General features: G+C 36.5%; 2 protein-coding genes across 2 annotated transcripts; one reads left to right on the forward strand and one right to left on the reverse strand.

Moving 5' to 3' along the window:
- The first annotated feature begins 2,226 nt into the window (after nucleotides 1-2,226).
- On the forward strand, nucleotides 2,227-13,401 carry LOC147410979 (excitatory amino acid transporter). Its single transcript, XM_086442596.1, has 3 exons — nucleotides 2,227-2,390; nucleotides 2,484-2,621; nucleotides 13,217-13,401. Exons 1-3 carry the CDS (start codon nucleotides 2,300-2,302, stop codon nucleotides 13,231-13,233), a joined length of 246 nt encoding a protein of 81 aa, XP_086298722.1. The 5' UTR covers nucleotides 2,227-2,299; the 3' UTR covers nucleotides 13,234-13,401.
- A 2,374-nt stretch (nucleotides 13,402-15,775) lies between these two features.
- GSO1 (Leucine-rich repeat transmembrane protein kinase) lies at nucleotides 15,776-20,574 on the reverse strand. The gene is made up of 2 exons (XM_086442584.1): nucleotides 16,892-20,574; nucleotides 15,776-16,329 (listed from the first exon to the last, which is right to left on the reverse strand). The coding sequence occupies exons 1-2, from the start codon at nucleotides 20,310-20,312 to the stop codon at nucleotides 15,950-15,952; spliced, it is 3,801 nt and encodes a 1,266-aa protein (XP_086298710.1). The 5' UTR covers nucleotides 20,313-20,574; the 3' UTR covers nucleotides 15,776-15,949.
- Nucleotides 20,575-23,952: the final 3,378 nt, after the last annotated feature.

The raw sequence follows: 23,952 nt of genomic DNA on the forward strand, positions 1-23,952 counted from the left end.
CATCATATTTATGGAGCCCATTTCTATCCCTACCTCAGATCAAAAGACATGTATCTAAAAGTGAGGGAGCTAACGCTGATTTGCAAGAAGTTCGTAGAATTATCGATAAGGACAACGGATTTCTAATTTATAGTTCACCGAAATGAAGGAAGGGACCCTCAAGCCTTCCTATCAACCTCAAACCTTCACTAAACACGATATGAATATAGTAAGGATGGTACAAACCGAGTATTCAATGTAGCACAATCCTGGTGGAAAATACAACTAAAAGTAAGGTCAGTAAACCCATACCTTCGATGAGATGTCTAGCATAATAATACAAAAAATTTAAGGTGATCTACACTTTTTGGGCATCAAATCCAAGACATTAAATATGATACCTTCCAACACTTATCTAAAAAGAGAATGTACCACACCCCAAATAGTGAAAAATCACCTACTCATCATTAAATACACTAAGACAATGCTAATCCAACTCAAATATAACATTAATGAAGCATGGGTACAAGTACCAATGGCAATATCAACAACAACCATCCAACTCATATCCTATTTTGCATGACATATGGACAAGTGATGTGATGATACCTGCTCCTGGGATTCAATTATTACCCCCACCCTAAAAAACTAAGAGAGGGTTTAGATCTTGATTTTACACATATACATTCACTCTGATAACCCAATACACCCTTTAATACAATATTCATCATCTTCTCCAAATCTTTAGATATCTTATTCTGTAGTCTGACTTAATCTTCAAAGGATTTTGGGTAGGCATCGCACATGGGCATCTTCTTTATCTCCTTCAAGCCTTCCACCAACTTGAAGCTCACAACAAAGCATATGACAATTGGACAACGTCTTCAAGAGAGAAAAGGCGTTGGATCAAAGTCAAAGCCACATAAATAAGGCGTTCTCATATCAAGGAGTGGAAAGCCGGAAAGCTCAACATAATATTCATACAAAATAATCCTTAAACCTAAGAAGTTAACATAGCTAAAAAAAAAAAAAAATTACCTTTCAAAAAAAAAATAACATAGCTAAAAATTTAAAACAATGACCAGAGATTTTTAAAAATTTGACGAATTGACATGGAGGCTAATGAGTCAATGGTGACCAGTTCTCATTGGAAAACTTGCTCAGAGGACTTTGAGTTTGCTTCGACTCTTTCGAATTGACTCGGACACGCTTGATTTTTAAAACCATTTTAAATCGAGCCATTATTAGTAGGGTAGGCAATGATCCGAAATATACCTAATGTTTGAATCGGTTCAATTCGATCCAAAAAACATGAAAAATCGAATTTTCAGATTGGATTTAGATTAAAATATTAGATCCAAAACAATTTCGGATCGGATTTGAATGACCCCAATTTGCTCCGAACCTGTTTTTAATAATTTTTTTAATACTTAATTTCATATAAATATGTATAGATACAACATTTTAGTCTTTTTGGTTTCCATCTGTATTTGTAGTTGGAAAGTAGATTTTTTAAAATTTTATATTTTTTTAATATTGGTAATTTGAAAACAAGGCTTGTGTTCGGATCTGATCAATTTTGGATGAAGGATGAAATGAAATGGATCGGATTCAGTTCACATGTTCATTAATCCAATTAGATCAGGTACATGCTTAAAATTTTTTGGATTGATATTGGAGTGGTACTGATTCGACACTAAATCGATTCGTTGTCAGCCTTAATTGATAGTAGGACTGGAAATGGGTCAAGTGTGGGGTCGAATGAAGCTATTTCCATATCCTTATCCAACTCTAAATCTGATTATCCATGTCCAAAATTTTACCCACTTTTCCTAAGGATATTCATTTCCGACTAGTTTTCCACTTTTTTAAAAGATGTCCATATCCAACTTGTACTCAAATTTCAAGTTGATATCCAAGTCAAATATATATACCTCATTATGAACATGATAGAAAAACCTTAATTTTGGATTATACATATATTTTATTGTGAATTTATTATATTAAATCTGGATGAATAGATATTCCAATTGGATATGACACAGCCATATCCGACCCTAGAAATATTCGGATAAAACTAATTGTGGAAAAATTTACCTGAATTCGGGATCGGACAAAAAATTTGTACCCATACCTGAATAACTCGGGAAGCGGATATTATCCGACCATTGCCAGCCCTAATTGACAGGGAGGCGTTTCGAATATCCCACACTGAGTAGGGAGGTAATATAAAAAAACTCAGCTATCAATAGAGAGAAGATGATACTGTGAAAGTTAAACGAGAGAGAAAGAGCGAGCGACCGAGCGAGAGAGTGAAAATATGCCAGGAACAGCAACGATGATCGGTGTGCTGCTGGGGTTTACGACCCAGATTTACTCCAATGGCCTTCGTAAACTTCCCCTCATGAGGCGTGAGTTCCTTGACACCCTGGAAATTAACCCTAATTTGATTCACTTCTCTTTGTATTTGGTAGATTAATTATATCTGTTGGTTTGTTTTTCAGATCCATGGGAGCACGTATTGGGGATGGGCTTAGGAGCAATTTTCGCAAACCAGGTCGCCAAATGGGATGTTCAGTTTCAAGAAGATCTTGACAAAATGCTCGAAAAAGCCAAGGCCGCTAACGAGCGCCGCTACTTCGGTACTTCATCCTCTCTCTCTCTTCATCGTCATTTCTTCCAAATTTCTGCTTCAATTTGTTTTCAAATCTATTTAGGTTTGATAATTGAAAATGGTCTTATCGAACAGAATTTGCATAAATTAATAATGGGTTCTATTTATTTTACGTTAAAAAGGAAATTCTGATTCTTTTCATGTTCTTACATTGTTGTTTAAAGAGAAGGAATGCCCTTTTCTTAATCTTTGGTATTAATAAAAATAGATCGAATATGATAAGAAGTGGTTCCTTAGGAATGAGTACAAACTTCTTAAAACTAAATTTTATAAAAATAGATCGAACATTGAAAAAGCTTGGAAACAAGAAAGGTTTGACAATCTGATGGAAATGCTTTTGTGAGTATACCAGCAGTTGATCTTTAATTGAGATTTGAGACGTGTGTTGTATGTAAAAAAAATCCACTAAGGACTTGACTTTAATCAATTTTAAGATGCTTTATCTTGTTGTGAAAAATATAAATTCATAATAGGAATTTGATTGTCACGCAAGAGAGTAAGTGGAATGGCTTTGAAATGTTGAAACCCATTGAATTGATCACTTCATGTAGCCAAATTAGCTCTCTAGTGACACAACTTGTACCTCATGTAGGAAATAGTGGGTCGCATTTTCTTACTCTTTTGGGAGATAAAGCAACCCCCAAAAAACTCTATATTTGGGGATAGTGAAACGATATCAAGATCACTTGCCTAACTGACTTCATTATATGCTGAAGGGTATTTTTAACTTAAAAGACCATGCACTTGGGGCTTGTTTCAAATGACAAAGAGCCTTTTAAAGTTTCCACATGTTTCCATGTCTAGTTGTAAGACTAGTAGGGACTTTCAAATAAACTTATTCTGTTGCCAAAGAAGTTTGGAGGCCTTGGCTTGTACAATCTAAGGCTGATGAGTTATGCTCTCCTAGAAAAGCGGCAATGGAGGTTTGGTAGTAACCAAAGGAGTTTATGAAGGGTTATTGTGGTAAAGTTTAGGAAAATTTCTTTTGGCTAGGAGAGTGGGGTTGCTCGTTCCTTGTATGATTGTGAGATTTGGAAATGTGTCCTCAAGGTTCCCCTGTCATTTTGCGACAAATTTGTGTTCAAGATCGGGAGGGTGGTCTAAAAGTTTGTTTTTAGGATGATAGTTGAGTGCGGAACTTTTGTTTTTGATAGGTAAACAAATATATTCATCAAGCTAAAGGGTGGTTGAGAAGACTAACCCCAAATACAATGAAAAACAAGAACTAAACAAAAAGAAAAAAAGAGAAACAAGCTACAAAGAACACAATGAGTCCCACTTAAAAACAAACTCCTAAAAAAACACCATTTTAACAGCTCCATTCAACTTGCACCAATGAAACAAAAAATCAAGCACTGTCAAAATCAACTCGTGGATAGAGCTCTACAAGTCCAAGAAGATTCTCCTATTTCTCTCTTTCCAAATGCTCCAGCAAATAGCAAAATGTAACAAAGCCTAGAGTATCCTTTTCCTACCCTAGAAGATGTTAAGACCACATCTCCAAAAAATAGGGCTGTCCATGGATGCGTATCGGTTCGGATACAGCAATATCCGAATCCCAATCTGAAATTTTTATCTAATATTCGAATTCGAATTCGAATCCAATGATCCTATTGGGTATTGGATAATATCTGATAGAATTCGAATAATTTGTATATAAAAAAAAAAAACACAATTTTTCCTTATCCAACTATTTTTTCATTATTAAGAAAAAACTATTATATGTTATACTATTTATATAATAAATAAATAAAATATATTATTTATATAAAAAATAAATCAGATAAAATAATATATATTATATATTATTTCGAATCGGATACTATCGGATTCAAAATGTTAATATTCGAATCCATATCCGATAAGGATTTAGAATATATAAAACTATCGAATTCAAATTTTCGACTATCCATTGACACCCCTACAGAAAAGAATCGATCGAAAAAAAGGGGAAAATCCACTCCAGCTTGATTAAACACAAGAAATGAGACCAAAAATTTAAAGCAAATAGATAATGAAGGAACAAATTGACGTAGCAGAAGCATGTGAATCAATAAATTCGATAGATCATGTTCAATGGAACACTCAAAATTAATTTGAATCAATAGATTCAATTGATAAACAAGCAATAGCTTGAAAGAAAAAGAAGCATAAACTAAAAAGTAATTAAAAGAAAAAAGATAATTGAATTAATTATTGATTGATTAATTTTCTGATTTGGAGCTCCTTATATAGATAACTCCATCATAATAACTTGTAATCCTACTAAAATACTAAAAATTAATATTCCTAACCTATCTATAACATAATACTAACTTTCTAATCCTATTATAACTCAAATTGGGGACTTCTAAATACTTCTAATTATACTCTAAATAATAAAAACAAATTTAAAACAAATTAGAAACTAACAAGGAATTATACTCCTAATATAACTATGAAATAGAAATCCTACTAGAAATAAAAATTTAATAGAATTAGAAAACTACTTAGAGCTGTAGATGTCCTACATCACAAATGATAAACAAATTCCCAATTTGGCCGACACAAGCAACACAAATTTGGAGTAATGACACCCCTAGAAATAAGTTGGTCTAAAGTTAATAATTTGTTTGAAATCGCTTGCCAAGCAAAAAAGGAAAATTTTGAAGGAACCTTGTAACCCCAAATTAATTTGAAAGGAAAGGTAGCTAAACTTTGAGGCTTTAGAATGGCCCGAAAAGATCTTACTGAGAATCTTTTGTCCTTGCTGCAAGTCCATACCCAAGAGTCGCTCTCAGAAGGTTCTAGTAGATGAAGATCCATAATTGAAAATAGGTCGGCTAACTCCTAAATTTCCCAATCGTTAAGAGCCCTTTTAAGATCAAGGTTCCAAGAGATACCACTACAAGGACGAATCAAGAAATTCGCGATGTTCAAGTCCTTTTTCAAGGAAAGCTCATAGATCAAAGGAAATTGCCAAGATAACACTGTCTCACTGCACCAAATGTCTTCCTAAAACCTAACGCTATCTCCACTTCCTACTCTAAACACTATCCGCTTCTAAAATTCTTTGTACCCTTTTGTGATATCTTTCCACACCCCACACTCATTCGAGTACTTCGCATCACCACTCAACCAACCATACCTTTTCTCACCAAATTTTGCTTTGATGACTTTCTGCCACAACCATTTACCTAGCAACACCTTATTGTACATCCTAAAACTTCTAATACCCAAGCTACCATTCATTCTAAGAGCACACACCACCTTCCAGTTGACCAAATGAATTCTTTTCCCTTCATTGTCGTTACACAGTCTCTAACCAAAATTTCCAACTTTACCTCAACGTTTTTAGGGATAGAGAACAAGGACAAGTGATAAACTAGAATGCTTTTCAACGTGCTCCTAATAAGGGTCAATTTACCTCCTTTAGACAGATATCTTGATCTCCAAGAACTTATCGTTTTGCCATTCTTTCCAACATTGGATCCCAAATTGCCTTGCTTCTGTAGGTGGCCCCAAGGGGAAGACCTAAATAGGAAATCAGGAAATGATCCACTTGGCACCCAAACATATTGGCCCAACTATGGATTTGTGGATCATAACCCACCCCCAAAGCTTTCTTTTCCTAAAATTTATTCGAAGACCCGAACTCATCTCAAAACAACAAAGCAAACCTCTCAAGAATTTCACTTGATGGGTCGATGCTCTAGAAAAAATGAGTGTCATCAGCGAATTGAAGATGTGTAACCTGGGGATCCCCAAGTTTTGGACTAAACCCTTCTAATTCCCCCAACATCGCCCCTCTTTTAATCAATCTGCCCACAAGCCTCACCTACTATGGTGAACAATAAAGGAGACAAAGGACCCCCTTGTCTCAACCCCCTTGTACTACTAAAATGCCCAGTAGGACTATCGTCAACTAAAATTGAGAAGGAGGCTAACGACACGCATTTCATTATCCACACAATCCATTTTTCTCCAAAGCCCATGCGATACATAAAACTTCAAGAACTCCCAATTCACGTGATCATACATTTTATGAATGTCGATTTTACACACTAACCCCGGGAGCCCCTCTCTCAATCTCGAATCAATTAACTCGTTTGCAACTACTACCCCATCCAAGATTTGTTTGCCCTTAATAAAAGTCCCTTGCTTCAAGCCAATCACTGTAGAAATTACTTCTTTTAATCTAGGTGCTAGAACCTTAGCGACAATCTTGTAAGTTGAGTTAAGCAAGCTTATTGGTCTAAAATCTTCTAAATCTTCAGCCCCTTCTATTTTCGGGATCAAAACCACAACATAATTGTTTAGCACAAAATCCAAGAAATTTGACATCTGAAGGTCTTTAAACACTTTTAAGAGATCAAAACCAATAGTATCCCAACAAGTTTTGGAAAAACCCAATGTGAAACCATCAGGCCTTGGAGCTTTGTCCCCACTCATATTTCCCATTTACTTAATCGTGCTTTTCCTTGTAAAGATTTTTATAAAATCCCACTATCCCATCCCTAATCCTCTCCCCCTCCCCTTTGCAATATTTACCCCATTGATGACCACCCATCTTATGTTATTGAACCTCCTTCCAGCATTGGCCATCTTGTGAAAAAATTTAATATGTTGGCACCCTCTTTGAGTCATTTCACCTTTGATTTATGCTTCCAACTCACCCCTTCTAATTAGGAAATCTTTTGGAATTTCCCTCGAAGATTGATTCTTTTAATCTTTTCCTCCAAAGATAAGCTTTGCCTTTCCTCCCTTTTGTCCAAAATTTTGATCTCTTTCAAAATCTCTCTTTTTTGAAGTCAACTGTCCCAAAAACCTCCACATTCCAAACTTTGATTTTTTTCTTTAAGAGCCTTAAGTTTTTGCCTGAAAACAAACCCGGGGTCACCAACAACGTTGAATTCTTTGCACCATGCGTCCACTCTTTGGCGAAAATCCTCATGCATAATTTGCATTCTTGCCTCTAGAATGCTAGGGGTGTGGTCAGAAATTGGATTTGACACTGAAGATTGTGCAACAACCCTTAGTGATCCTCCCACTCCCTCGAGATTGAGAATCTATCCAACTTGGACATTCTAGAGACAACTTGATTATTAGATCAGGTGATAACCTTCCCTTCCAGAGGAAGATCAATCAGGGAGAAACGATTAATGAACTCCCCAAATGTCTCATGCCTTTGGAAATAGAACCTTATCCTTTCTTCTCATGAGAAAATCTTACCACATTAAAATCTCTCCCAATACACCAAGGTTTATCCCAGTACCCAGCCACATCATTCAGCTCATCACAAAATTGACCCCTTTCTTTGCTTTTGTTAGAACCATACACTCCTGAGAACACCCATTGAAAATCACTATCTAACTCCTGACACAAGATTGAAATCAAACTCACAAAAGAGAGTCCACAACTTTTAGAGGAGAAATCTAACGCTCTACTCAACTAGAGCAAGTTCAATTCCATATTATTTTTGATGGGTAAGTTGGACTTGGAACACATGACCTCAAAGTTGTTTTGCAATGTGTCAAACAAACTCTTTGAAGAAGACCCCTTTAATTGCTTTAAAACATTTGGTCCAAATGAATACTAACCCCACAATGGAGAAGATGACATCATACGACTGTTCTTTCCCTGGAAACGCCCTTACTATTCCATTCCATCCATATTTCAAATGTTAAACGAGGTTAAAGACCACAAGGTTCTTTTTTTATGAGGAATTTCAAACAAACACCAGTTTTGAAACAAATGATAAAATGAGGAAAGAAAACACCATAGACTTGGAATAGCAAAAGAAAGTGGATCTATACCTCTCTTGCGAATGGATAATGAGCAAGAAGGTGATTGACTGATTCCTCAGTAGATTTATAAAGAGGACAACGATTGATGGAGATGAACCCTTTAGCCATAAGATAATTTATAGTGAGAAATCTTCTTGAGTGAGGCTGTCCAAATGAAAAAAGATTTCTTGAATGGGACTTTTGGCCCCTCGATAGCAATGTCGAGGAACAAGGAAGATTGGTTGAGAACCAAAGATCAGAAAAATTCTTTACAAAGAAAGTGTTGCCCTTGTTGGCTTCCCATACCCGCTTGTCCTCCATTGAGAGTCTATATGGACCTTAGATATATTTTCAATCAGACTAGCGACTTCTAGAGCCTCTCAATCATTGAAGCTTCTCCTGAACCTAAAATCCCAAGAGATTTAATCACCTGAAGGAATTATAAAGTCTTTTATTATGACATTTTTCTTGTGAGATATTGAGAATAAATTAGGAAAATGAGATCTTAAGGGTAAAATTCCATTCTGTCGGTCCTCCCAAAATCTCACTCTATTCTCTCTCCATTTTTGAACATGATTCTCTTTCGGAACTCTTAACATATTCTTGTGCATATCTTTCCACAATCCACATCCATAAGTTGAGGTCACTGGACCATTCTCCCAACTGAATTGATTGGTCCTATATTTTGCTCTGATTATCGCTTTCCTCAAGTTGTCCTCTCATCTCCAAACTGCCACAATCATTTTCCTAAAAGTTCCATATTCATTGCTCCTATTTCCTAATCCCAAAGATCACCATTTTCCTTAAGAAGGCAAACCTGATTCCACTTACAAGATGAAACTTCCTATTTCCTTCCCTATTATTCTATAGAAAATCCTGAAGCATCTTCTCTATTTTCACTTCCACACTTCAAGGCATGGTGAACAATGATAAAAAGTATATTGGAATGCTTGAACGAGTGCTTTTGATTAGGGTCACCTTCTCTCCCTTTGAAAGATGCTTGAATTTCCATTATCCAGTCCTCCTCCCTATATGCTCAATGTCCGGATCCCAAATAATCCAACTTCTATAAGATGCTCCTAAAGGGAGGCCTAAGTAAGAAAATGGAAACCAGTCCACTTGGAACCCTAGAGAGGTTGCGAGCAAGAAGTAAGGTCATCTTGAAGCATACTAAAACTCCTCTGTGGAACCTAATCTAATTGATAGGAACCTCCAAGAAAATGATGGTAAATTTACAAACTACAGGTGGGAAACCATGGGATCCTATACTTCAACTTCGAACCCAGACAAAGCCCCAATGCAAATAGCTTTCACCAACATTTGATTTAATGCTTTTGCCACAATAATACTTTGACCTCTTGAACTCCCAAAATAATTTGCTGGGTTACCAAAATGGAGAAGAACGCAGAAAACACACTTTTCATGACCCATTTAATACAATTTTCCCCAAATCCCATACGACCCATCAAATATTTCAGGCATTCCCAACTAACATGGTCGTATGCTTTTTTTTTTGAAAAGTATAATATATTGATCAGAGAGGGAATACAAGAAACAAAGAGGCCGAGAGAGCCTCAAAGAAAATAAAAACATCATCAGTAATTACATAAGGAGTGCCATCTAAAAATAAAATCATCAAATGTAGTCCTTGCGAACTCTATATTTTACTTTGACCAAAGGTATAACAAACCCAAGATCTCCAAGAAACCTGCATGAGAGCTTCTATTCTTATTATTGAACACTCTGTTGTTTCTCTCATTCCAGAGCCCCCAAGCAATAGCCAAGGGAAGCATAGCCCAAAGGGTCCTTTTTCTGGTGTGGAAAGCATTACTAGTCCATTCTACTAACAACGAGGAGAACTTACGAGGAGGGACCCAGTTAAAACCGAAAAGACCAAGGAAGTTCGACCAAATATGATAAGAAAATGAACAATGGATTAATATATGATCGACAGATTCCCCATCATTTATGCAAATGGGACAACAATTGGGAATGATCCAACCCCTCACAATCAAATTATCCAACGTAAGGATCCTTCCAAGATTAGCCAACCAAATAAAAAATGATACTTTAGAGGGAACTAACCTGGACAAACTGATTGATCCCACTAGGGAACTCTTTGCATAGGATGTAAGCCACTCATAGAAAGATCTGACAGAGAATCTTGAGTCTTTAGCCCTTATCCATTCCCACCTATCCTATTCGCTGTCGTTGAGATGAACCGTATACATAAGATCAAGGAAAGATATCACCTCAGTTAGCTCCTAATCATTAAAATTTTTTCTGAACCCCAAATCCCAAGTAGGACCAAAGTCGTTGCCAATCAAACACTGCTGGACCAGACTCGTATGCTTTCTCCATATCTATTTAGTAAACCACTCTTGAAGTCCTGATTTAACTCTCGAATAAATACATTCATTTGCGATTAAAACCCCATCAAGAATGTGATGACCTCTCACAAAGTCTCCTTGCTCTGGCCCAATTATGCTCTCCATTACCTCATTTAGTTTTGTGGCTTACATTTTTGACAAGATCTTGTACACTGATCCCATAAAGGCTAATTGGTTTTAAATTTTTGATATCCTCAACACCCACTTTGTTAGGGATCATAGCTATGAATGTTTTGTGAGAATAATAGTCTAAAAAGCTACACTAGCATCAAATCATCACAAACAATGTCACAACATGAAAATCATCTGGACTTGGGGCTTTATCTCCACTCATTGCCCCAATAGTCTGGTAAACCTCCTCGATCTCCAATGGTTTCTCCAACCAAATTCTTTGGTCCTCCGATAAGCACTCAAATTCTAAATTATCCAAGAGAGGACGATTGTCCCAGACTTTCAAGTATAGCTTGCGACAATAATCAACCACCCCATGATTGATATTCTCTTTCCCATCCAATCTTTGCCATCAATCCTTAGCCTTGATATATGACTTGTTCTTCTGTGACCATTTGCAACCCTGTGAAAATACCTTGTGTTATTATCTCCCTCCTTGAACCATGTCACCCCTGTATTTTTTGTTTTTTGTTTTTTTGATGGGTAAGCTGGACTTGAACCCACAACCTCAAAGTCACTTTGCAATGCATCAAACCAACTGAGCTATGGGTCTCAGCCCCACCCTTGATTTTTGTTTCCAACTCACCTCCTTCATTGTTTCCACCTTTTGGAATTCGCTTTTAAGTTTGTTCGATTAGCTATCTCTTGAAAGGATAAATTTTCTTCCTCCTTTTTGCCCCTTTCAATCTCATTGAGAAGAGTCTCCCAGTTTTTCTCAATTCGACCAAAAATTTCTTTGTTCCATTCCTTATTTTCTCTTTGAGGGCCTTTAATTTTTCCCTAAATCAAATGCCTGGTATTCCCACAAAGGATAAGGAATTTGACTTCTCTCACCTTATCTTGGAACTCATGGTGGGATAGCCACATGTTTTCAAATCTGAATGGGGTCTTGTCCTGTTGCATGATAACCCTGCTTCAAGGAAAATGGGGCAATGATCAGAGCATGGGTTAGGCACTGCCATTTGGAATGCCATATTTATTGTGTTTTACCCATTCGATTAATAATAAAAATCTATCAAATTTCGACATTCTTTGGTTTTCCTGATGGTTTGACCATGTGAAAGCCTTCTTTCCAGCGGCATATCCACTAAAAAATTTCTATATACAAATTCTCCAAACGATCTCGTATTGCTTGTTAGCCAAGATCCTCCCTTTTTTCTCACAAGCGAATCAAACCCTGTGAATGTCCCAGATAATTCTTTATGCAGACATTTGCATAATATTGAAATTGAGAAAGCCCTAATGAGCTGATCTGACATAGAAATGCTTTTTTATTCCACATGACTATGATACCTCCCAAAGACCCTATGGCTAGTAGTGCTACCCATCCTTTACCCTGGCTCCACACTTCTCTAATAATTGTCTCATTTACCTTCCCTATGTTGGTTTCCTGAAGTGTTGCAACGTGTGGGTTCTTGACTTTGATCAATTCTCACTGAAAGGCCGTGCGTCTCCCCTAAGGCATAAGATTTTCCAGCACTTTATTTGAATAAGGCGTATCTTATGGGCGGAAATGACCTTTCCTTAAAGCCCCAAGACCCTTTTGAGTGCTTGCACTGAGGCATGCCTTCTCTAATCCAGAAGCCAGATTGTTCTAAAAATGACTAAAATATCAATAATGCCTTGGTACCGGCTACAATTACAAGAGCTTCAATAGAATCATAAAATATGACAAAGAATAGTTAAGTTAGAGAAATTAGATTAGTAAATGTTCGTTTTCAATGTTTTTTTTTTGGGTGTTTTCGAGTGTTGCAACAGCTAGAAGGCCATCATATTTGGAAACTAGTGTGCATGAGAAATTATCTCTATCATCATCATCAAAGCCATATCCCAAACAAACGAGAAGTTATCTCTAGATGAGACATTTCACTGTTATAGCTTTCACAGAAACTTAATATACAAGCCTACTACATCTTTGTATCAGAAATCTCACTGATTTGATTTGCCTTTTAGCTCTAGCCTGAACGTCCCATGTACAGGCATGCCTATTCTGCACATCTGGGTAGTAAAATCTGTATCTCATTTATTTTGATCCGGGTGTTCATGCATTGCATTTCCAAGAATTTCTGATGCTTTTACGACCATATGGTAAGGGGGCTGAAGAGACTTATTATCTTATCCTTTTATATGTAATTTGTCAAATTTGAGTTTATGGATTAGAGGAGAAGAAAGACTTACTTGATTTCTATGCCAAATATAGCATGATCTGAATCTTAAATTTCCTTCTTCCTGTGCAGATGACAATGACGATTAACAACACCCTTCATGGTCAGAATTTGTTAAGCCTTTCAGTCTTAGGCGCCCTAAGTTTCAAAGAAAATCCCGTGTGTTATCGACACTTCAATGTGCTCCTATTTTAACTGTTTACCCATTTTCCTGCGAGTTGTTTAAAGTTAATCTTGATAAGTTATTTTACTTCAAACACTTTCTTCACACTTTGGGATGCATTGGAAATGCAGAAATGGAAAAAATAAATTTTAAATGGAATGCTGAAAGCAATAAATAAAATTACTAATTTTCTTCAAGTCAATATTGAAATAATACTTAACAGCTGTTTTAATAAATTAAATCCCTAAATCATGCTATGAATCTTATTAATTCTGCTGTTTAAATTGATGTTATTTGTGGTTTAAGTCAGACACAAAGTAGACACTATGGTTGGGCTTTTCATAGCAGTATTGTGGTAAAATTTTTTTTTTTTGATAAGTATAATATATTGCAAAGAGGAAAACAGAATACAAGGAGGCCGAGAAGGTCTCACAAAGAATAACAAGGAAAAGAAACAAACAATATCATTGGTTACATAAAGAGTCCCATCTAAAAATAAAATCATGAAAAGAAATCCTTGCGAACTCTATGTTTTGCTTAGACCATAGGTATAATAAGTCCAAGATCTCTAAAAAACTTGCATGAGAGCTTCTAATCTTGTTATTGAACACCTTGTCATTTCTCTCGATCCAAATCCCCCAAGCAATAGTCGAAGAAAGCATAGCCCACAAGTAATGTTTTTTGGTGTAAAAAACATTATTGGTCTACTCATCCAACAATGAAGAAAATTTACGAGGAATGACTCAATTAATACGAAATAAACCAAGGAAATTTGACCAAATTTTATAGGAAAATGAACAATGAATTAAAATATGATCAACCGATTCTCTTTCCATCAAGCAAAGGGGGCAACAGTTGAGAGTGATCCAACCTCGAATAATCAAGTTATCCATTGTAAGAATTCTTTCAAGGGACGCCAACCAAACAAAAAATGAGATTTTTGAGGGCACTGACCTGAACCAAATGATAGAACTCAGGATGGCTTGTTCAACAAGATGAGTGAGCCACTTATAGAAAGACCTTACAGAGAATCTCGAATCCTTCATCCTAGTCCATTCCCACCTATCCTATTCGCTTTCATTGAAGTGACACGGAGGGTTATGAGCAAAATAACTTCATAAAATACTAATATTTTTTTTCTTTCTTCCTTTGTTGGCTAGTTTTGCATCTGCCACAAAAGAAAGGGAAGCTTTGATGTAGATGCATAGAAAAAGTTCAGTTTAGTAAATTATATTTTGCAAGCTTCATGTGAAATGCAAAGTCGTCCTTAACGTTACCTAATGCTGATGTGCACACATGAATGTGGTTCCTTTTTGTTAGTACCGATTTCTTGTCATAGTACTTGATGATGATGATTAACTTGAATGGTAGTTTTTTCTCTTTTTCGTAATTTTTTTTTAGATTGGGGTGGGGAAAAAACTTAAAAGAGTGATCTTTCAATATTGTAAAAGTGGTTATGAACACACTCACGAAGACGTGGTGCTGAACAGATTGAATAGAGGAACAATGTAAATTTAGTCGAGCCCAAATCTTTAGGATAAGGCTTAATAATAATTTTTTTGTTTTTTTGTTTTTTTAAGAAGGGGTTTGGTTTTGATATGGATGGTATCAAAGCTTGAGTTCTGCGGGTGCGGGAGAATTCTGTGATGTGAGCCGAAACGTTTCTTTAGGAAAGCCTATGGTCTGCGATGCTTATTGGGGCCCAAAAGCATCTCAGGTTGAATGTTGAAGTTCCTTTCAATTCTATATTTAAGTGAGTCAACCTGCATCTGTAGTTATAAAAATGGGGTTAATTAGACAATCCTAAACCTATATTTTGTTCTGATATCATTTGAATTTTGAGAGTAACTCGATTAAAAGTAAGACATTGTGATTTCCATATTCCGAGAGAATTCAAAACTTCTAACTGCAATAAATATAAGGGACTGACTAATTTTTTTTTTCCTTCGAAAGGTGACTTACTAGTTGTTGCAGATCTCATGATACCAATTATGCTTCATCACTTACAAAATTCCTCAGTGTAATCCGTATAATTCCACTTCAAAAACAAAAGGTTGCACTTCATAATCATCTATTCTTCTTGATTGGCTGAACATTATGAGATTGGTTGCAACATTGTCATTTTTCTTGTTCATTGTCACTCGAAATAAGAAAAAAAGGAAAAAAGAGAGGAAAAAAAAGACTGCACTCCTTTACAATCTTCTTCTTCTACTGATTCCATTCCATACATCCGATTGCATTTTCAAGAGAGAGCTACTGCAACTACAATTGATGGTACTAATGAGAAAATGTGCGAAGAAGAATTAAGTGGGTTAAAGGTGATTGCAAGGACTCTTCCTAGAACGTGCAACTAGTGGGATTAAACGAATATATTTTTTTTAAAGTTGAAGCGAAACCCATATCTTGTGAGCTTCTAAATATAAATGTAAATTATCAATTTTCATTTTAGGGGGTGGGGGAACCTTAAATTAGTGAATAAAACCTATAATTAATTTTTTTAAATAAGCCTTAAATTAGTGAGGATGCTTACCTCAATAAAACCCTTTGATAAAAATAAATAACCATACTCAAAAGTTGATACATTGTGCTTAGTGAACTCTTTGTCATTATTCACAAGAGCTCTATTTCGACAAACTTTCTATTTACCATGGATATGGAGAACTCATTTTCTTCTCAGAAGCCACCTTACTGTTGTTAGAGACATGAAGAAGTTGATCACAGACTTGCCGAGATGACGGTCTCTCTGCTGGTGTAGTTTTTGTGCATTGCAACGCGATTTCAAGCACTTGAAAAGCTGCAGATTCGTCATTGGGTAGGAGTGGTTTCAAGGCCGGGTCAACTAAGTCCTCTTGGGCATGGTTGGGGCCTGACATGTCCATATGCGACTCAACCCATCTCACCATGTCCATGTCTACACCAAAGGGTGCATCAGTGGGCATCCGCCCACTCACAAGCTCCATTAAAACGATCCCCATGCTGTACACATCGCTCTTCTCTGTTGCCTTCAATGAGTAAGCATACTCTGAAACAAACACATACATGGTAAGATCTTCATTAGACATGTTAAAACATCAGTTTAAATGGTAGTATTCTTTGTGAAATTAATAAAAAAATGACCAAATTATCATCATCTTCAATCTCTAGTGAAAAAAAAAACCCCTTGATTTTACTCTAAAACCCAATCTTCAACCTTGGGTTTCAGTGACAAGATTCATTATAAACTACTAAATTTTCTCTACTGTTTGACTTTCTAAAGCAATGAGAAGAAAATAAATGAAGTTATATTACCTTAAAGATGATTTTGCAAAAAAGTAATTAAGGGTTGAAAGCTATTGGTTTTTGAGAAAAAATAAGAGCTTTTAGAGAAAATTTAAGGATTGCGAAATAAATCAAAGATTTTACCCTAAAAATTGAAGTTTTGAAGCTCGGTTAAAATGAAAGGTTTCTTGCAATAGGTTAACTATGAAGTTATTTCGGCCATTTTCTATCAATCTCATACAAGACCATGGCCTAGAGGGTATGTCAGTTTGAAAATGTCATCACTTGGGATGGTTAGAACATCGGTTGCCAATTAGTAGTAGTACCTGGAGCAATGTAACCGTAAGACCCTGCGAACCAGGAATTAGATTCGGTATTGATCGAGTCCTGGTTATCACCGAGCACCTTCGCCAACCCAAAGTCCCCCAAATGTGCTTCCATATCAACATCGAGAAGTACGTTACTTGACTTGATGTCTCTATGAACGATCCTCGGCACACAATCATGGTGGAGATACTCCACGCCCTGTGCCAACCCCACTGCTATCCTCAATCTCACCTCCCAATCGAACTCGTTCCTCTTCTTGCCACTCACCGATGATCGGTGCAACCAATCCCAAACACTCCCATGCTCCATATACTCATATATCAACATATTTGATCCCGCTCCTTTGTTACTACAACACCCCATCAGTTTCACTAGATGCCTATGCCTTATTCTCCCGAGCGTCCGAACCTCCCTCATGAAGCTTTTATTCAATAAAAGTTCATCTTTCTTCGATATCATTTTAACCGCAACTCTCTCTCCATTGGGTAGCTCTGCTTTATAAACTGTCCCGGACCCACCCGACCCAATCACATAATCATCGTTTAGGTTATTAGTTGCTCCCATGATGTCTTCCCATTTAAATTCTCTCCTTGTCGCACCACCTTGGAAGAGTAGTCGCCGTTGAACTTGGGAAGAACTCGATGAATATGCGCAGTTCACTTTGTGGGCTCTTGTAAGGGATTGGCGCCTTCGGTTGAACAGTAGTGCAAGACCAAGTAGCAATAAAACAACGACAGGTATGGTTAAGGAGACTATAATTACTGCCATTGATGATGGTTTTGTGTTGTGGTGATCAGACTTAGAGCTGTTGCATCTGTTGAGAGGGCTTCCGCAGAGCCTGACATTCCCTGCAAATGCATCGGATGGCCAATGCGAGAGTCGCTCATCTAATTGACCTTGAAGATTGTTGTAAGAGAGATCAAGCTTGCCCAAGCTACTCATCTCGCCTACTTCGAGCGGTACTTCTCCAACAAGATCATTGTGAGATAGATCCATAACTTCGAGCTTCGATAATACCCCAAGCGACGGTGGGATTTCACCAGTGAGATTGTTGTAGCTTAGATCCAACATGCTTTGCAGATTATGAAGTTGCCCGAGCTCAAATGGGATTTCACCATTAAAGCTGTTTCTCGATAGTCTGAGCTCGTAGAGCTTGCTTGACTTGCCAATTGTTGGAGGAATCAATCCAGAGAATCGATTTCGATCAAGAACGAGGATATTGAGGGATGGTATATCCCCAAATTTGTTTGGGAGAGATCCATTAAGGGAATTGTTTTCAAGGGAAAGAACGAGGAGGTTGGAACAATTGAAGAGCTCTTGAGGAAGAGATCCAACAAATAAATTAGAGGAGAGCTTGAGCTCCCCCAATTGAGGCAGACTTCCTAACCAATTCGGGATCATTCCACCAAGAAGATTATTGTTCAGATCGATATGGGTTAGTTTCCTGCACAATGAGAGTTCAAATGGAATCACTCCCGTAAGCGAATTGTTCGAAAGATCTAACAGAGTGAGCTCACCGATTTTCCCCAATGTCCATGGAATATTCCCCGTTAACCGATTACTCCCCAATCTTAGCCTACTGAGAGAAGGCGAATTCCCCAATTGGGATGGAATCTCTCCGTCAAACAGATTGCTTGTAAGATCGAACGAAAGAAAATTATTCGAACTACACAATTGAACTACACTTCCATTTAATCTGTTATTGGAAAGATTCACTCTAGTCAAATTTGCAACATTTCTTAGTTCATCAGGAAGATTACCTTCAAGAGAATTATTGTAAAGCATGAACTGTTCCATCGATTCAAGAAATCCAAACGTCGCTGGAATGCCTCCGGAGATTCGATTATCTGCCAAATCCAAGACAGTTAGTTTCTTGCAGTTACCCAAAGTGGCAGGAATTTCACCCGAAAAATCGTTCTGCCGAAGATGAAGAAACTCCAACTCCATTAACCTTCCGATTGTTATCGGAATGCTACCAGTAAATTGATTTCCAAAGAAATCAATCATCTTTAAGCTTGAACAATTACCAATTTCAAATGGGATCTCACCCATTAACTGATTCTCATAAAGATAGAGAATTTCAAGATTTCCCAACTTTCCAATCTCTTTAGGCAATCTACCCTCTAAATTATTGTGATAAAGAGCAAGTGTTTTGAGATTGCTGAGGTTTCCAATTAATGGAGGAATCCAACCCATTAAACTGTTGTTATTGAGATAAAGATCAGTTAGATTACTTAGCTCAAATAATTCAAACGGTATCGACCCGTTGAGCTGATTATCGGCCAAATCGAGCTGTTTAAGTGATCTACATTCTCTTAAACCCATTGGAATTTCACCAAAAAACCCATTACCAGACAAGATTAAATGTTCCAAATTAGTTGTGTTAGAACATATACTTGTAGGTATAGTACCGAAAAGCTTGTTCATCGATAAAACCATGAAAATTAACTCTTTGAAATTGCTGAATTCTTCAGGGATTCTTCCTGTTAGCTTGTTCATCGATAAATCGAGATTTTGAAGATTACCCATTTCTGCAAAGGAGTTGGGAATTTGCCCTTCAAGTCCATTTCCCATGAAATTGAGATAAACGAGTTGACTCAGTTCGCCGAGTTGACTTGGAATCTCTCCAGAGAGAGAATTGTTGGCAAGATTTAAAATCTGGAGATTGTTCAGCTGACCCAATTCTGCTGGAATTGAACCTGTGATATTGTTCAGAGCAGCGGTGAAGACGATGAGGTTTGAACAGTTTCCAAGCTCTGCTGGGATCGGACCCTCGAGTTTGTTCTGTTGAAGAATCAGGTTTTGAACTCGGGCGAGTCGTCCGAGTTCTGGAGGAATCGGACCAGTGAGACTACAAGAGGCTAAACCAAGTGTGACCAAATTGGAGAGATGAGCGAAAGAAGTGGGAATCGGACCAGTGAGATCGTTGTCACCTATACGAAGGACTTGAAGACTCGCTAGGTATCCGAGTTGAATTGGTATTGAATCGGTGAGTTGGTTGGAGAAAAGAAGTAAACAAACAAGAGATGAGAGGTTAGAGAGGTGAGGAGGGATGGGACCAGTGAGGCGGTTGGAAGAGAGGTCAAGGTTGACCAGGTGATGCAGTTGACCGAGTGAGGGAGATATTGACCCGGCGAGTGAGGAGTCAGATAGGTTTAGACTCACCACTTTTACTGAGTTCGACTCACATAAAATTCCTCTCCATGCGCAGAAACTCGAGTTATTTTCAGACCAATCTTCCAACACGTTTGATGGGTCTTCAACGAACGATGCCTTAATCTCCAAAAGAACTTTATGAGTGAAGGAAGAGTCTAACTCGTGATTGACTCGGTTTCTCTTGTTCTTGCAGGAAACGAAACCAATTGAAAAACCCATCAACAGAACAAGAAGAAATGCAGATAAAACGAGATTTCTTGCCATTTTTGCAAAAATCTGAAGCTCAAAGTCGGTGTGGGGTGGAGAAGAGAAAGAGATAAATATGACTCAACAAAAGAGTCATAAATACTTATTCGTTAGGTTCTCTGCATGAGCATTGACTGTGTCTGAGCTGCCGACCTTGTTAGCGAATGCATGTAGTTTCTGTACTCTTGAGCCATACGTCGGTATTTGCAGAGTATCTTGAAATGAGCTATATTAAGAGATAAGAGAGAGAGAGAGAGAGAGAGAGAGAGAGAGGCTATTAATGACAACCAACCAACAGTTCTTGATTATTGAGAGACAGATGGTTATTGAATATGAGAAAAATAGAAAATATTATAGTAAAAAAAGCTAATAATTGGAGAGAGAGAGAGAGAGAGAGAGGAGAGGTTACATGAGGGAAGATACAGTAGTTGAATGACTGACAAGGCAAGAGAGGACGTGGGTTTGTTACTTTTGCTAGTTTTAGTGTTTCAGCTAAAAAGATTATGAGAATTCGAAAGAAAGCAGTTGATTTCCCATTTTTATTCTCTCTCTTAGTTTTAGTGTCACAGATAGAAATATTATAAGAGAGCTGTTGAATTCCCATTTTTGTTCTGTCTCTCTCTCTCTCTCTCTCGATGTCTGTCTTTCAAGGGTTACAAAGTCAATACTGATAGCCCCACTCGTGACTGTAGAGAACAAACAAACTTCCAACTTTCTTCTTCTACTCTCTTATTCTCTTTCTTAATATAATCAAATCAAGTACAAAACTAATACTCTTTCATACTTAATACTCTTTCATACCAAACCCTCGTGTCTTCTTGCATCCTTTTTCCCTCTTTTCCCCTTCTCTTCATTTTCTTCTTGTTTCTAAGTTCTAACCAATACCTCCAAGTCCCTACCTTCATTTACAATGCTTTTATTCTTGTTTTTAGTTTCCTCACAACAAAAAAAACCACTTTATTCATCAGCAATTTAAATGGATAAGGACATACATAGGGTGTGTTTTCTATATCAAGTCAGTAGAGGATGTAGCTGCCTTCCTGCTTGCATTGTAGACAGTCATCTAGGAAGGTTAATTGGACCCACCATGCAATTGATCTTTGAAAAAACATTGACCAATTAAGAACACAACCATTTGATTTGTAGATTTTGTATTTTATTTTTTTATTTTGGACCATCGGACATTTAGAGTCTAGTGTACATAAATTCCAGGGACTCAAAGAGAGAAAAAAAAATGTGAAATCTTGATGATTGTTAACCCTAAGGGGACGGCTCAATGGCAATTTTGGATCTAATAAACGGTGAGAGCCTATAGGTTGTGGGGCCACCTGTGAGGGCGCACCCTCACTTATTTAGTATGTGTGATGTGTGGGCGTTGCACTTGCTTAAGGGAGGGATGTTGGAGAATTGTCATGAATTCAACCTAAATTCTTGATGATCCATTAATGACTCATATAATCGAATTTTTTTGACCCATTTGATTTGGGTTTTGATCCGACCCATTTTATCCTCTTTGTAACCTTAAGTATATAAAGAGTATTTTTAGGATTCATTCTTTGTGTGAGAAAAAGTAGAGCTACAAGAGAAAGTATAGAATGAGTGTAACAGGGGACTAAGATTTTTTTGATGGACTTCGTAAAAATCTCGTTGCAAATAATAGATTGATCATCATTACCCATGGACGTAGGTATCTTGTCAAATCACGTAAATCGGGTGTCTTATTTCTATTTTCTCTATTTCATTTTTCTTTTAATCTCTTACTCGTAGTTTGTTTTGTTTGTTGCATGTTTTTGCACAACAAGTTACTCATATACCTTGGTTCTTCTGATCTCCTAATTGGACGTCAGTTCGGTCACCCTCTTCACAAATAATAAAAAATAAATGAAATCCAATTGTTGGGATGTATCTTTAATATAACTTGAGTATATGTTATATCCCAAATAGGGATTTTGTATTTCAATGATTAGGATTTTGTATTTTTTTCAAAAGAAAATAGTCTTCCCACGGTAATGCAATTTACGTGCAGTGGGAAATTAAATATTTGTTGGATACATTAGGTAAATTACTTTATCATCGAGAGAGGAAAAATTTATCCCATATCGGTCAATCTCCCAAAAATAAAATAACAATTTTATATATTTTAATAGTTTACTGTTGCTTTTAGTAATTGAAAGCTCTTAAGAAGTTGCACCAGATTGCAAGGATGACTGTCATAAAAATTTAGAAATAAAACTATTTATTTGAAAATAGGATTCTTGAGTGGGAGAAACGTGTGTAAGTAGGTTCTTACCCCAAAAAATTAATTATTTTCTTAAGAAGTCGAGTTATTGAGACTGCATTTTTCTATCAAAGCATATGCGGGGTTCACATGCATGAAACATGGGTCGATCCATGCTGTCTATTTAATGCTTAGGAAATCATCATATAGCTCGTTTTCATACGGAGAAGGCTGCAGTTGAGCTGTTAACCGTTGGATAAATTTGCCATCTTCAAATCTTATTTGACCTTGTATTTCTTTCTATCTGAACATAAAACTTTTGTAATTGACCAAATTAATCTAAGTTATTGAATTCTCTCTACATGTATCCAACTGCAAATTAATATAAGTGAACCAATTTGCTGTACAAGTAGTTTTGGATCAAATGAACGTTTACTTTTTTTATTTTACAATCTTTCTAAAATTTGGATCTTTTATTTATTTATCGATAAACCCATTTTTAATGAGTTTAGTGACTCGATGCTAACAGAATTTGAACCCAGGTCTCTAGTATAATTACTCAAAGACTTTATCAATTAAGTTAACTGGCACGTGTTAAATTTGTGTACTTCATGATTATAGTTTGATTAAAATGCTCTCTGCTCTTATTCTAGCCTATGGGGTTCATGTGGATAACATTTTAGACAATCCAACCATATGATGAATTATTCATGTCTTGAAGACAATCCTCACAAAAATTCAATCTATTCTAACACCACTGGAGAGAAAGATCAGGAGCAATAAATCAGGCAGAGTAAAAGAACCCACAATTCCTAGCATAGTCTATGGAGGGTAATCCCATATGTACATAGGGTTTGGTTCAGCAACCAACGTTATAGAGTCAATAATTTGTCCTACATGATTTAAAAGTTTTGGATTAAGCTGATTTTTTGTGAGAGTGATTTCTAGGATGAGGGGATGATCCTCACAAAATATCAGTCTAATATGAACCTTCTAAACCCATAAAAGTGATTAGAATTGTGGACCGTAGATTTTTCATCAATAATTTGTAGACCACTTTCGATGGATTTAGAAGTTTCAGATTAGATTGATTTTTTGTGAGAATGATCTCATCACCCTAGAGAACACATCTTCACAAAAAAATCAACTCAATCCGAAACTTTTAAGTCATTAAGCCATATATATATATATATATATATATATATATATATATATATATCATATATATATATATATATATATATATATATATATATATATATGTCTGAGATATGCATTGATTATTCTAATCAAGAGTTGTCAATAATAAGAAACCCATAAGTCATTGGATTTAAATAGAATCCTTATTAGGTTTTAATAGGAAACCTTGATGATAATGAATTATACTAAAAGAGGAACTCTACGCCCTTTACTCTTCTTTATATAAGAATGGATCGGCCC

Source organism: Akebia trifoliata, chromosome 1 (assembly GCF_017979445.1).
Source record: "Akebia trifoliata isolate Shusen 1 chromosome 1, ASM1797944v1, whole genome shotgun sequence".
Lineage (NCBI taxonomy): Eukaryota > Viridiplantae > Streptophyta > Magnoliopsida > Ranunculales > Lardizabalaceae > Akebia > Akebia trifoliata.